The sequence below is a fragment of the Gorilla gorilla genome, chromosome 4 (genome assembly GCF_029281585.2).
Source record: "Gorilla gorilla gorilla isolate KB3781 chromosome 4, NHGRI_mGorGor1-v2.1_pri, whole genome shotgun sequence".
Classification (NCBI taxonomy): domain Eukaryota; kingdom Metazoa; phylum Chordata; class Mammalia; order Primates; family Hominidae; genus Gorilla; species Gorilla gorilla.
Window position 1 is genome coordinate 54,815,109 of NC_073228.2, and position 15,433 is coordinate 54,830,541.

The 15,433-nt window shown below is 43.9% G+C and overlaps 1 protein-coding gene across 1 annotated transcript in view; it reads left to right on the forward strand.

The window, feature by feature from the left end:
• LOC101139671 (uncharacterized) overlaps window positions 1-15,201 on the forward strand; it is a 56,571-nt gene extending 41,370 nt beyond the window's left edge. The window contains exons 9-14 of the mRNA XM_055388414.2: window positions 2,714-2,812; window positions 4,085-4,199; window positions 5,126-5,252; window positions 13,259-13,480; window positions 14,166-14,280; window positions 14,702-15,201. Of these exons, the coding sequence (XP_055244389.2) occupies window positions 4,179-4,199; window positions 5,126-5,252; window positions 13,259-13,480; window positions 14,166-14,280; window positions 14,702-14,792 (576 nt within the window). The 5' untranslated portion in view covers window positions 2,714-2,812; window positions 4,085-4,178 and the 3' untranslated portion in view covers window positions 14,793-15,201. The remainder of the gene's footprint in view (window positions 1-2,713; window positions 2,813-4,084; window positions 4,200-5,125; window positions 5,253-13,258; window positions 13,481-14,165; window positions 14,281-14,701) is intronic.
• The last annotated feature ends 232 nt before the right edge of the window (window positions 15,202-15,433 follow it).

A 15,433-nucleotide genomic window follows, 5' to 3' on the forward strand; every position in this document is an offset into this window, starting at 1 on the left:
GCAAAAGAACAGGACAAATTAACCAGTAAGAATCAAGTTTGGAAGACGCAGATAGTGAATGTTCTTCTAGTATAAAAACAGAATTGAGCTGGGTACAGGGCCTCACACCTGAAATCCCAGCACTTTGGGAGGTCAAGGCAGGCAGATTGCTTGAGCCCAGAAGTTTGAGACCAGCCTGGGGAACATGGTGAAACACTGTCTCTATTAAAAAAAAAAACACACACAAAAAACTTGACTGGGAGTGGTGATACACACCTGTAGTCCCAGCTGCTCAGTAGGCTCAGGTGGGAAGATCACCTGAGCCCAGGAAAGTCCAGGCTGCAGTGAGTGGTGATTGTGCCACTGCACTCCAGCTTGTTTGACAGAATGAGACCCTGTCCCAAAAACAAAGCAAAGCAAAACAAAACAAAACAGAATTATATACCTAGTAATGAGTTTATCTATGTTACAGGCAAAATGTGTAATCTAAGGATGTGGGTGTGTCCCAGCCAGTCCATAGGGAATGCCCATGCTCATGTTAAGCCCTGGCTGGTTTGACAGTTGCTGGGCACCTGTACAGAAGGTGAAGCTTACAAAGGCCCTGCATACAGGAGTGTGCAAGGTTGGACAAATGAAGGGAATGAAGATAACTGGATCAAGATCTCTATCTGCCTTTAGCTCTGCTACTCTAACCCACCTGCTCACCTTTAACCCCACATTGTTACCTGCTCTTCTGTGAGAAAGAAAAAAGAAGAGTAAAAAAAGGGAGCCATGACTTCAAACTATACCACAGGGCTGCAGTAACCAAAACAGCATGGCTCTGGTACAAAAACAGACTCATAGACCAATAGAACAAAATAGAGAGCTCAGAAATAATGCTGCATACCTGCAACCATCCGATCTTTGACAAAGTTAACAAAAACAAGCAACAGGGAAAGGACTTCCCAGTCAATAAATGGTACTGGGATAACTGGCTAGCCATATGCAAAAGATTGAAACTGGACCCCTTCCTTACACCATGTGTAAAAATCAACTCACAATGGGTTGAAGACTTAAATGTAAAACCTAAAATATAAAACTATAAAAATATGATACCTGTAAGATAACCTAGACAATACGATTCTGGGCATAGGATCTGGCAGATATTTCATGATGAAGATGCCAAAAACAAATCACAACAAAACCAAAAACTGACAAATGGGATCTAATTAAACTAAAGAGCTTCTGCACAGCAAAAGAAATTATCAGCAGAGTAAAGAGATAACCTACAGAATGGGATAAAATATTTACAAACTATCTGACAAAGGTCTAATATCCAGAATCTATAGGGAATTTAAACACATGTACAAGCAAAAAACAACTCCATTAAAAAGCGGGCATTGAACATAAACAGACACATTTCCAAAGAAGACATACACGCGGCCAAGAAACATACAAAAAATGCTCAGCACCACTAATCATTAGAGAAATGCAAATTAAAACCACAATGAGATACCATCTCAAACCAGTCAGATGGCTATTTTTAAAAAGTCAAAAAATAACATGTTGGTGAGGCTGTGGAGAAAAGGAACACTTATACACTGCTGGTGGGAATGTAAATTAGTTCAGCCATTGTGGGAAGCAGTTTGGTGATTTCTCAAAGAACTTAAAACAGAATTACCATTCAACCCAGCAATCCCATTATTGGGTATATACCCAAAGGAATATAAATCATTCTACCATAAAGACATGTGCACATGTATGTTCATCGCAACAGTATTCACAATAGCAAAGACATGGAATCAACCTAAATGCCCACTGATGGTAGACTGGATAAAAAAAATTTGGGATATATATATACGTATATATATGTATGTATATGTATATATATATGTATATAGATGTATATGTATATATATGTATATGTATATATATATGTATATGTATATATATATATAATGGAATACTTCTCAGTCAAAAAAAAAATAACAAGATCATGCCCTTTGCAGCAACATGGATGGAGCTGGAGGCCATTATCTTAAGCGAACTAACACAGGAACAGAAAACCAAATACTGCATGTTCTCACTTACAAGTGGAAGCTAAACACTGAGTACACATGGAGACAAAGAAGGGAACAGCAGGCACCAGGGCCTACTTAAGGGTGAAGCGTGGGAGGAGGGTGAGGATGAAAAAAACTACCTATTGGGTACTATGCTTATTACCTGGGTGATGAAATAATCTGTACACCAAACCCCCGCAACACACAACTTACCTATATAACAAACCTGCACATGTACCCCTGAACCTAAAATACAAGTTAAGGAAAAAAGGGACCCACAGCATCTGGGAGCCACAGGAGAGGTTGGAGCAGCATCCCGGGGTACTTCAGGGTCATTAAATAAAGTACAAGGTCATCCTACCTCAGCACTCTCCCTCACTCCCCACCCGCACACACAAGCTGCACTTCTCTCATCTCTTCTCTCCCCCTTTTCTTTGTACAGCTCTTGCTTCAAATGTTCTGATCTTCTCCAAGACCCTCGCCCCCAGCTGTAATGTTCCGTGTTCCCTGATAGCAGATGTGTTAGTACCTCTCCTGGCCTTTCCTAGTTGGTGCAGTTTCATCTTCATGCATCGAGGACCTCACTTTAAGGGAAGCAGTATGTGTTTCATGTTCTCTGGATTCACACAGACTTCATTATCTATGACATTTTTATTCAACCCAATGTACTAACTATCTGCTGTTTGCCAGGGCAGACAGAGCTGAACGAAGCCCCATCCCTGCCCTCGAAGAGTTCCATGTCTAGTGATGGCACTGACAGTGACAGAAATAACTATCCCATGAGGAGGAATAAGGTAAGTGTCATGTCAGAGGAAGAAACAAAGTGTCAGGAAGGCTGAAGGATGGAGAAGCCTGTCTATCAGCTGTAGATGAGTAGTTTCAAGTTAAGTCTCAATCCCCACTAGAGCAGCTGTCTGAATGAACAGGGTGGAGGGGTTAGGAGGAAGCCTGTTCTGGGGCTTCAGGAGAATAATGATTGATAAAATGGGTGATTAGCCATCACTGAGCCATACAATGAGTTTGTCTGTTGACTTTTGTTTCCTCGCCTTGATATGATCTTTGGCTCATGGGGGTAAAACGTTTTGATGGATCTTCATGAAGATCCTAACAACAATACTATGTCTGCACCAGTGGAAGTCCACACTGAGAGTAAAAAGGACTTGTATCATTTTGTTCAGCCATATTAACTTACCCCCCACCCCCAATAAGATTTAGACACTGGTGCCATTTAGAACTCCTGGAGGGCAAATGTGGAGACTGGAAAGCCAAGAAGAGCCAATAAACAAATGATTCTCAAATACATGACAAAAAAGATGTTCATCTTCTCTAGAGAAACTTCCCTGATCTCTTTCCCAAGTAAACTCTGTATCCTTCACTGTGCTCCTACAGTCTCCTGAACTACTTCCTTCTTACCACCTATCACATATTTATCTATTCATGTGGTTTCCTCCCCGACTAGGAAGTGAGCTCCTTGATGCAGAAACTACGTTATGCTTATCTCCATGGAGGGGATGTGATGAGTAATATGGACTCAAGGTGTAGACCCCTATATAGCTAAATGAGTAAACCAAGTACGAATGAACTGGTTGTTCTGACATTCCACCCAAAAGGTGATTCCTCAGCCCTGCTAGTGTGGTACTTCCCCTTCTCCCCCACCCTCAACCCACGCATCCAGTAGTTTTATCATAATGGATACTATTCTTGGACTCAACTCTTTGTAGCTCAGGGTTGCAAGAAGTGACAGCAAGGGTCATCCATGGTTCCAGGGAGCTCCATTCAGAGGGCCACCCCCTCACCCCTGAGCAGGGAAGCCCTTCTTTCCCCCTTACTTGTGGTCATTTAGAGGTTTCCCCCTCCACATCCTTGACCACCACTATATTCATAACTCCATTCTGGGCATTTTTACATTTGTCTTGTCATGTTGTCCTCAACCTCTCAGGCTGCAGACAGGCCCAGCAGCCACAGCAGTAACATGACCTTGAAAATGTCCTGGTATTTTTCATTTTCCTCAGCATATCCGTGGCCTGTGGTTTTACCTGACCCTGATCTGTTTTGCCACGGTACAGATTAGGAAAGCAAAACCTAGAGAAGTGAAAAGACCTGATCAAGGTCACACAGGATGCATGTCAAGACCCAAGGCCTACAATTCCCAGTTCAGAGATGACCAGAGTCCCTCTACAGGTATGACCTTCTGAGATTACACATATAGGCAATCTCTGTTAATAACAGACTCTCAGAAGAGATTACCAAAGTGCTGAGGAGCAGGGTAGAGAGGCAGTCAATCTGGACATCCTGGCCTCTCCTAGAGTGTTGGGGAGACCTCTGAGTGTTGGGGCCAAGAGGTGGCCTCCAGTAGGTGGATGCCTAGAACTAGAGAATTTCTGGAGGGTAAATGTGGAGACTGGAAAACCAAGGGGAGCTGGAACATAGGGTCATTTTGCCAAGATAAGAAACTAAGACGAGGCAGATCCTGTGGTTTTGCCAGTATGGTATCCAAGTCACTTTGGGGGAAATGGGAGCTGAAGCTGAATTGTGGATTGAAGAAACAAGTACACAATTATCCAGAGTGCAGCATTCTTCAGGATGAAATCTGTAATACTGTAGTAAACTGAGGAATGAAGAGACCAATATGGGAGAACAGGAGGATATTTATTTTAAGGTGTGCACTGGCTCAGTGAATTCATATCCAAAAAGCTGAGCATTTGGAGCATTTCAACAAAGACAGAGTGGGGTTTTACAAGCAGGCTTACAGAAGCAAAACAAAAGCAGTTAATCATATCATGATAGGTCCCATAGTCTATAGCATAGCATAACTTGTGGCCTTGCTTAGCTGGTGGCCTTGCAGCTGCACTGAAAGAAAAACAAGAACTGGGTAAATACAGACATTTGTCCCTTTTTTTTTCTTCAGACTTGTTATGGAGGCGGGGTGTCTGGAGCCCATTCCTTTGGCTTCGAATTCTCAAACAACGTTATCTTATAACTGTCCTTGAAGCGAGCTTCCTAGGCAGAGGAAAACTTCTTCTCCTTTATTTTATAACCCTTCCTTGCCTGTTATTTTCTTGGAATGAACGAGTGCATATTTATTTTTTAAATTTCTGCCTCCGTAGGACAGTGAGCGGTTGGAGCAGCTCATCAGTGACTGCCACACTCTGACTACGGAGCTGGCCAGCCCCACTCTTCTTACCATGGAAATGGACCTTGGTCACCGCCACAGCCTGCTCTTAGTTGTGAAAGGTAGAGGTCAGGAACTTCAGGAGATGTTAAATTCCTGAGAGAGGGGTAAAGCCTCACCAGCATTCATGAGGTCAAGAAAACTTTCAGTATTCCTTGTGAAGCATCTTCCTTCAAATTGTTTCTGGCCTTTTTCCATGCAGGTGATAGGGAATACTCCAGCAAGAGATGAACATAATTCAGTAAAGCTGTATTGAGTACCTACTGTGTGACAGGCATTGTGTCCGAGGGCGAGGGTAAGCACTTTAGATGGTGGTAGTGAAGTGTTATGGAGGGCTTCCAAAAAATGTGAGATCTGGTTTTTTTTTTTCTTTTTGAAAAAAAATTTATGGCCAGGGGCGCTGGCTCATGCCTATAATCCCAGCACTTTCGGAGGCTGAGATGGGTGGATCATCTGAGTCAGGAGTTTGAGAATAGCCTGGCCAACATAGTGAAACCCCATGTCTATTAAAAATACAAAAACTTAGTTTGGTGTGGTGGCACATGCCTATAGTCCCAGCTACTCGGGAGGCTGAGGCATGAGAATCTCTCGAACCTGGAAGGTGGAGATGGCAGTGAGCCAAGATAGCTCCACTGCACTCCAGCCTGGGTGACAGAGCGAGACTCTGTCTCAAAATAAATAAATAAATAAATAAATAATATATATAACTAATATATGTATTATATCTATATATTTATAACTAATATATATATCAGTTTGTTTTTCTTTTATAGAAAGTATACATGGTCGTTTACAAAATTGAAAAAATATAGGGAAGCCTATATAAGAAAATTAAAATTGCCCTATCATTCTGTACCTAGCTTTATATTTTACTATTGGTACTTAATATTCTTTCATGACCTAGTATATCTTATTATTGCTACTTAGTCTTCTTCTGTGTCATTACAAACTTAAATATTACTCAAAAATGGCGTGAATATACACATGATATTCTATTGCATAGATATACCAAAAGTTGTATTTAATCATTAACATCAGTCCATTTACATTGCTCTAACTTTTCTCTATTATAGGTTAAACTGAAATTAGCCAGGCAAAGACAGGGATAGGGGTATCCAGGCAAAGAACAAGAGACCTGCACTTGTTTTGGATATAAAATGGAGGTATTGAAATATTTCAATAATAATAAAATGGTAATAGTAATAATAGTAGATAGCACTTACTATGAACCAGTAATGTTCTCGGCCTTTCACAGGTATTAATGCATTTAATCCTCACAGTGGCCCTCTGAGTTAGGTGCTGTAACTATCCCCTTTCACACACGAAGAAACTGAAGCACAGAGAGGTACGTAACTTATGGAAAAACACACAGCTGACACACAGCAGATTTGAAACTGAAGCCAAGAAGTCTGGTTCTAGAGCATGAATAAATCACAAAAGGGAAGTGTGCTGTATTATAAATTTATGTTAAAAGCGTAACAGCCAAAGTTTCTGTTATTCTGGTGTAAAATGTCTTTTCTGTTTTGCATTTTGCATGTCTTTGAACAGCAAGATCCATGGGTTTCTCTCTTTTTCTTGGAAAATTTGGGGAATTACATGCTGGGTTTGCTGGCTCATGCCTATAATTGTAGCACTTTGGGAGGCTGAGGTGGGCAGATCACTTGAGGCCAGTTCGGGACCATCCTGGCCAACATGGTGAAACCCTGTCTCTACTAAAAATGCAAAAATTAGCCAGGCATGGTGGCACATGCCTGTAATCACAGCTACTCGGGAGGCTGAGGCAGGAGAATCACTTGAACCCAGGGGGAGGGGGAAGGGGAGGCGGAGGTTGCAGTGAGCTGAGATCGCCCCCACTGCACTCCAGCCTGGGCGACGGAGCGAGACTCTGTCAAAAACAACAACAACAACAACAACAACAAGAAAAGAAAAGATGGGAAATTACATAATGTTTTTCCTTAATTGTTCTAAATATGAATCCCTGCAGCTGTCATGGGATGTGCCCACATTCATAGCATTTCACTCTGCCCTGTGGTTTACAAGAAGGTGAAATTGTGCTTTACCAAGTGGACACCTCCTTCATTAAAAGCAAGGTAGAGAGCTGCACATTTAAGGAACCACGAATAGTGCAAAAACGCTGAGCCTTGGTTTTCAGGAAGTCTCAGCAGGCAAGTCACGAGGCCAGAGAGGTAGACAGGGGTCAGGTTACAGAGAAGCTTCCATTTCATGTCAGAAACGATGCAGAATGTTTGCAAGATTTTCAAAGGAGAGAAACAGAGACTGATTTGAGCTTTAGCAAAAGTATATTGGATGCTGTATGGTGAGATAGATTAAAAAGAGACAAAACTAGGCCGGGCATGGTGGCTCATGCCTGTAGTCCCAGCACGTTGGGAGGCTGAAGCAGGCAGATCACTTGAGACCAGGAGTTCAAGACCAGCCTGGCCAACATGGTGAAACTCCGTCTCCACGAAAAATACAAAACATTAGCTGAGTGTGGTGCCACATGCCTGTAATCCCAGCTACTCGGGAGGCTGAGACACAAGAATTGCTTGACCTGGGAGACCAAGGTTGCGGTGAGCCAAGATCGAGCCATTGCACTCCAGCCTGGGCCACAGAGTGAGACCTTGTCTCAAAATAAATAAATAAATTAGAGACAAAAGTAGAAGAAAAAGCAGTTGCTAGGACCCTCTTCTAGTTGTCATGGTGAGAATCCATAAGAACCTGACCTAAGACAGAGGCAGTGGGAATGGTGAGAGGCAGACGCACGTAAAATTGAATGTAGACTAGAGTTGGTGATTGAATAGCTGTAGGAGATGACAGAGAAAGAGGAGACAAGGGTGACTCTCAGCTTTCTGGACTGGAAGACTGATAGGAAGAGGCACTTTTTATTGGGTAGAGAATATGGAAGAAGGGGCAAGGGACCAGGAGAGGGATCGGATCCAGTACCAAGACATGCGCCCTGACCTACTGCACACATGCAAGAAATAGCTAAAGAAAATAACAAGGACTCAGGACGGGAAACAAGGGGCTGGCTGCAGAAAGAAGGGGCTGTGTCAATGAGACATTGTCTGTCTAAGATACTAGACAGGGGGCTCCAGGCTGCTGCTTCTGCCTGCATGAAAAGTGGGGCCCACACCTGCTGCAACCTGACCACGCAGACCACATATGAGAAAAGGAGGCCAAAGCTGGGCCAAACAGGATGTCATCATCAGTGAACCCATCCGTGGGGCGCCTGCTGCCAAAGGAGATAGCGGAGGGTGACACTTGGGGAAGTGGAGCCTCGGGGCCAGAATCTGGAAGGAAAGCAATGCTCCGCGCTGGAGAGCACAGGCAGCAGCACGCAGTGGGGAGGCAAGCTGAGCAGCGCAAGGCAAAGACGCCGCAGAGGACAAACTGCCCAGCCAGGATTCCCCGCACTGCGGACTGGGACGCTCTGCTGGACTGAGGTGGGGCCTCGCAGAGGCTGAAATGAGCCAGAACGCTGGGACACAAATCAAATCCCTCCATGCTGAAGGGTCCATGGTGTTGACTGCTGGCTACTTTCTGTCACCACCACCTAAGGAATCTTGGGTGGTCAGTTTCCCAAAGATCAAGACTGTGACACCATGGCCTTTTTCTCTTTTCTCTTCTTTCTCTCTCTCCTTCCTTCTTTGCTTCTTTCTTTCTTTCATCTTTCTTTCATTTTTCTTTCTTCTTTCTTTCTCTTTCTTCTTTCTTTCTTTCTTTCCTTTAAAGCAAATCATAAACTTTTAGATCCAAGTTACTGAAAACTTCTTTATATAAGTTTAATTTACATTTCTCTTTCAAATTTTATCTTTATTGGGACCCTCAATTCTTTTTTTTTTTTTTGAGACGGAGTCTCGCTCTGTCGCCTAGGCTGGAGTGCAGTGGCGCGATCTCGGCTCACTGCAGCATCCTGGGTTCAGGTGATTCTCCTGCCTCAGCCTCCCGAGTAGCTGGGACTACAGGCATGTGCCACCATGCCTAGCTAATTTTTTGTATTTTTAGTAGAGACAGGGTTTCACCGTGTTGACCAGGCTGGTCTCAAACTCCTGGCCTCAGGAGATCCGCCTGCCTCAGCCTCCCAAAGTGCTGGGATTACAGGCATGAGCCACCGTGCCTGGCTTCAATTCTCATTTTATTTAAAAATTCTTCCTTGGCTCTGGAGACCTGTCACGCTTCTGACTGTCTCTCCTGATTCTGTGTGTGTGTATGTGTTTGTTTTATTTGAAGTTCAGGGATGCATGTGCAGGTGTGTTACATAGGTAAACTTGTGTCATGGAGGTTTGGTGTACAAGTGATTTCATCACCCAGGTATTACGCCTAGTACCCGTTAGTTGTTTTTCCTGATCCTCTCCCCGTTTCCACTCACCATGGCCTTTCTTATCCTACCCTTCCAATTAGTATTTCAACTCCATAGTGAGAGTTCAGGCATAACACATATTGTTAGTCCAATCAGGGATTTATTTATTCACCAAATAGATATTAAGCTTCACTATATGTCAGGCATTGTGATTATCACTGGAGATACACTGGTAGCTAACACAGATAGGGGAATATAAAACTGACCAGTTCCATCCACATGACCCTGGGTACGTCATTTCAACTGGGAACATCAATTTACCACCTAGGAAATGTCTAAGACCCTCCCAACTCAACCCCGTCCTACATCTCCCTTACATTATTCATTCAACGTATATAAATTAAGCAAATGCTATGCGTGCAACTATATTTTACTCCAAGCCAAAACACATGGCAAAGGGCTATTTCCTGGTTTGGGGATTGATAGAGAAAGTCTTACAAATATATAAACACTGAGATAGAATTATGTATTCAATAAATCATCTTTATTATAAAGAACACAATCATAAGAGATGGAGACTAGGTCAGGAGGCTCATCATGTTATAATCATCATGCGCTAGGATTTGGTTTAAATCAACCAACGAGACATGGTCTGGAGTTGGTTTACAATCTGAGAAGACACTCTAAAAAATCTGCCATTATACGATTGGTGTGAGGATCAAATATAATAAGTTGTGGTACAGAACGTGTAGCGTGTGGTACCTAGAGTCAGACTACCTGGATGTGAATCCCTGCTCTGCTAGTCATCAGCTTTATGGCCTTAGGAAAATTGCTTAACCTCTATTTACTTTGGTTTCTTCACCTATTCAACTGAGAAAGTATACTGGTAACTAAATCATAGGGTTGTTTGGAAGACAGTTCATACATGTAAATCCCTATTATGGAAATCGGCATATGGTGATCACTCGATAAATATTACTTATTGTGAACTAAAATTTGTGTAGTTGCTAATCTATCATTAGTACAAAATAAAAGTTTGTTTCCAAACTCCCACATTGCCTTTATTAAACTATAAATTTCTTGAGAAAAAGAAACTAAAATAAAATCAACAGGACATGGTCTAGGTTTTTGAAGAGCAAATTACATAGGTAACTAATTATAACACACAGTGCTGTAATCACAGAGATAGAAGATGTCCCTTATCAGAACACTGACTGATTCAGCAGTTTCCATTTCCTTTTCTCACTCTCCACAACTCACAGAAGCCAGCTCCCAGAAAAGGAATCACGAGTATGGAGGGGGTTCCCCTAAGAAATGAGTGAGGGAACGCAATTCAGGGTATCAACGAGAGCTGAGAGGCAGAGGGTGGGGTGAGAAGGAGCCATTGCCTGTGATGTAGGTTTCTAATGACACAAGTGGCAGAGATACCTTTATTTGGAATTGGTAGCAATAGGGGAAGATAGGTGGATGCCAAAGCTCCGGTGAAACCTACCACGGCCCCTGATCTTGCCTCTGCTTCTCTCTCAAGACTGGCACTAGCCATCACTGGGGTGGAATGGAAACAGAGCTCATGTGTATTAAAAGACCTAACTCTAAAGACACTCAGGAAGGACAGAATTCCAAAGGCGTGGTCGCACTTGGCTTCTGTCCTCCGTTGTTCTCCAGCATCAAGTGTGTCAACTCTAACCCCTTTGGGGGGAATTCACGGCCTGTCCTGGTTTGGTCCGAATTTACCTTTATCATCCATATTCACCCCCACTGCTCTGCAGCTCCAATGAAGCACCCCCTCTTTCCTCTGAGCCACAGTGTCACACCCAGGACTCTGCCTCAGCTGGGCCTCCACTGCCCACCCATCTATAGATGCCTAAATCCCGGGCAGTTATCCAGACACAACTAAAGTTCCATCCCTTCCATGAAGCCTTCCCCAACCCTCTGGTGGAAGGTCACTTCTTCCTCATGGGGTTCTGAGCTTTCATTTCTTTTTCTACTAAGAGTTTTACAATTACCTGTTCATACACTCTACCTGCCCCCATGAGACCAGGGGCATCTCAGAAACAAAGATCATTAAAACCAACGAAATCTATTTCTCATTATAAAATGAGATGCTGATTGATTGCAAAATAAGAAAATAAAGTATGGAAAAGAAAAAAAAGCATATAATCTGGCTGAGAAGGTACAGACCCTTCCACACCACTGAAATTATGTGTTGAAAAGAATAAGGAAAAAACTGCTTCAGTTTGGCATTATTTATGTAAGTATAGTATAGGATCCTTAAAATGGTTCAGAGAAATGGGAAATCAAGACTTCATTTTGGCAAAGCCCATTGAACAGAAACTGTAGCATATTTATCAGTAATTTCTTTCAGATTAAACAACTGACAACAACCCACTTTTCAACCAGTGATGTTGGAAATGTTTTAAAACAAAATTAATTCATAAATTTGTGGGCTGACCAAGAAGGTAATAAAGTCTCACTAAATAAAATGAGGAAAATTCAGAAAAAGAAAAAAATAAGAAAATAAATCACCCATGGATCTAAGCACTATTCATTCTTTAAGGCATGTATTTCCAAGCCTTTTAATTTTTTCCATGCCTAGAGTTGGCATGGCATATATATATCTTTATACAATTCTTCAAATTTTATAGAATTTGTATAATGTTTTATCTTGCTTTTTTTAACCACTGATGTTATAAGCATATTTATGCCACTTCATTCACTTTAGAGACTTAATAATAAAGGATCTTGTGGATAATTTATCATTCCCTGATAGAGAAAAATTTAGCTTTGCTTATTTTAGAGTTATAAATGATGCTGGGTCAGGTATCTTTATGTTTGAAGATGGCTCCGTATTTGGGTTGTTTCCACAGAACTCTTTCCCAGAAATGCTTTTTCTAGGTTAATGGCTACACATATTTCTAGGCACCTGACATACTGATACCCACCTCTAAAGTATTTTTATGATCCACAAGTAGCATTCAACACAGCACCCCAGTCACTCCGAGACTAATAAATAGACAAATGACTGAAACGTGACCTCATGCTTTCTATTCCTCCAGCTTTCATTGAGTTCCTTTCCTCTGGGAGGATTGGGGGTTGTCCAGCCCTCCACAGCATCAGCCCATTGACCCTATCCTTGTGGTTATAGCAGCTGAGGAAGCAGAATTACAGCTCTGTGGGAAGGAATGGGGCTGGAGAGTTCATGCATAGACCAGTTCTTTTTTTTTTTTTTTTTTTTTGAGATGGAGTTTCACTTTTGTTGCCCAGGCTGGAGTGCAATGGCATGATCTCAGCTCACCACAGCCCCCACCTCCTGGGTTCAAGCGATTCTCCTGCCTCAGCCTCCCGAGTAGCTGGGATTACAGGCATGTGCCACCACGCCCGACTACTTTTGTATTTTTAGTAGAGATGGAGTTTCTCTTTCTTGGTCAGGTTGGTCTCAAACTCCTGACCTCAGGTGATCCGCAGCCTCGGCCTCCCAAAGTGTTGGGATTACAGGTGTGAGCGACCATGCCTGGCTGCATAGAACAGTTCTTATGAGAAGGGATCAACTAAGAATAGCCTTGGGTTGACACACACCCCTCTTCACACTCACAGGAGAAACCCCATGAAGCTAGAACCAGTCATGAGTTGAGAGCTGAGAGTTAGAGAGTAGCTCAGAGATGCTATTCTTGGATATCCTGAGCCCCTGTGGTCACCAGGGACCCTGAGTTGTGCAACACTCAGCATGACAGCATCACTACACTTAAAAATTTCCCTCCTCACCCCCAGATTCCATTTCCCCATCCGCCAGGGCTGCCTATAAAGAGAAGGAGAGATGGCTTCAGACATCAGAAGGACGCAGGCAGCAAAGAGTAGCCAGTCCCTTCTTGGCTCTGCTGACACTCGAGCCCACATTCCATCACCTGCTCACAATCATGCAGGTCTCCACTGCTGCCCTTGCCGTCCTCCTCTGCACCATGGCTCTCTGCAACCAGGTCCTCTCTGCACCACGTGAGTCCATGTTGTTGTTGTGGGTATCACCACTCTCTGGCCATGGTTAGACCACATCAGTCTTTTTTTGTGGCCTGAGAGCCCCGAAGAGAAAAGAAGGAAGTTCTTAAAGCGCTGCCAAACACCTTGGTCTTTTTCTTCACGACTTTTATTTTTATCTCTAGAAGGGGTCTTAGCCCTCCTAGTCTCCAGGTATGAGAATCTAGGCAGGGGCAGGGGAGTTACAGTCCCTTGTGCAGATAGAAAAACAGGGTTCAAAACGAATCAGTTTGCAAGAGGCAGAATCCAGGGCTGCTTACTTCCCAGTGGGGTCTGTTGTTCACTCTCCAGCTCACCCTAGGTCTCCCAGGAGCCCTGTCCCTTGGATGTCTTATGAGAGATATCCAGGGCTTCTCTTGGGCTGGGGTATGACTTCTTGAACCGACAAAATTCCCTGAAGAGAGCTAAGAGAACAGTGCATTCAGGTATCTGGATCACATAGAGAAACAGAGAACCCACTATGAAGAGTCAAGGGGAAAGAAGAATATAGACAGAAACAAAGAGACATTTCTCTGCAAAACCCCCCAAATGTCTTCCAGTCACTTGGTCTGAGCAAGCCTGCCCTCCTCAACCGCTCAGGGATCAGAAGCTGCCTGGCCTTTTCTTCTGAGCTGTGACTCGGGCTTATTCTCTCCTTTCTCCACAGTTGCTGCCGACACGCCGACCGCCTGCTGCTTCAGCTACATCTCCCGACAGATTCCACAGAATTTCATAGCTGACTACTTTGAGACGAGCAACCAGTGCTCCAAGCCCAGTGTCATGTAAGTGCCAGTCTTCTTGCTCACCTCTAGGGAGGTAGGGAGTGTCAGGGTGGGGGCAGAAACAGGCCAGAAGGCCATCCTGGAAAGGCCCAGCCTTCAGGAGCCTATCGGGGATACAGGACGCAGGGCACTGAGTTGTGACCTGACTTGGGGCTGGAGTGAGGTGGGTGTTACAGAGTCAGGAAGGGCTGCCCCAGGCCAGAGGAAAGGAACAGGAAGAAGGAGGCAGCAGGACACTCTGAGGGCCCCCTTGCCTGGAGTCACTGAGAGAAGCTCTCTAGACGGAGATAGGCAGGGGGCCCCTGAGAGAGGAGGGGGCCTTGAGCTGCCCAGGACAGAGAGCAGGATGTCGGGGCCATGGTGGGCCCAGGATTCCCCTGCTGGATTCCCCAGTGCTTAACTCTTCCTCCGTTCTCCACAGCTTCCTAACCAAGCGAAGTCGGCAGGTCTGTGCTGACCCCAGTGAGGAGTGGGTCCAGAAATACGTCAGTGACCTGGAGCTGAGTGCCTGAGGGGTCAAGAAGCTTCGAGGCCCAGCGACCTCGGTGGGCCCAGTGGGGAGGAGCAGGAGCCTGAGCCTTGGGAACATCCCTGTGACCTCCACAGCTACCTCTTCTATGGACTGGTTGTTGCCAAACAGCCACACCGTGGGACTCTTCTTAACTTAAATTTTAATTTATTTATACTATTTAGTTTTTATAATTTATTTTTGATTTCACAGTGTGTTTGTGATTGTTTGCTCTGAGAGTTCCCCCGTCCCCTCCGCCTTCCCTCACACTGCGTCTGGTGACAACCAAGTGGCTGTCATCGGCCTGTGTAGGCAGTCATGGCACCAAAGCCACCAGACTGACAAATGTGTATCGGATGCTTTTGTTCAGGGCTGTGATCGGCCTGGGGAAATAATAAAGATGCTCTTTTAAAAGGTAAACCAGTATTGAGTTTGGTTTTGTTTTTCTGGCAAATCAAAATCACTGGTTAAGAGGAATCATAGGCAAAGATTAGGAAGAGGTGAAATGGAGGGAAATTGGGAGAGATGGGGAGGGCTACCACAGAGTTATCCACTTTACAACGGAGACACAGTTCTGGAACACTGAAACTACGAATATGTTATAACTCAAATTATAATATGCATGCTCTAGGAGAATTCACTACT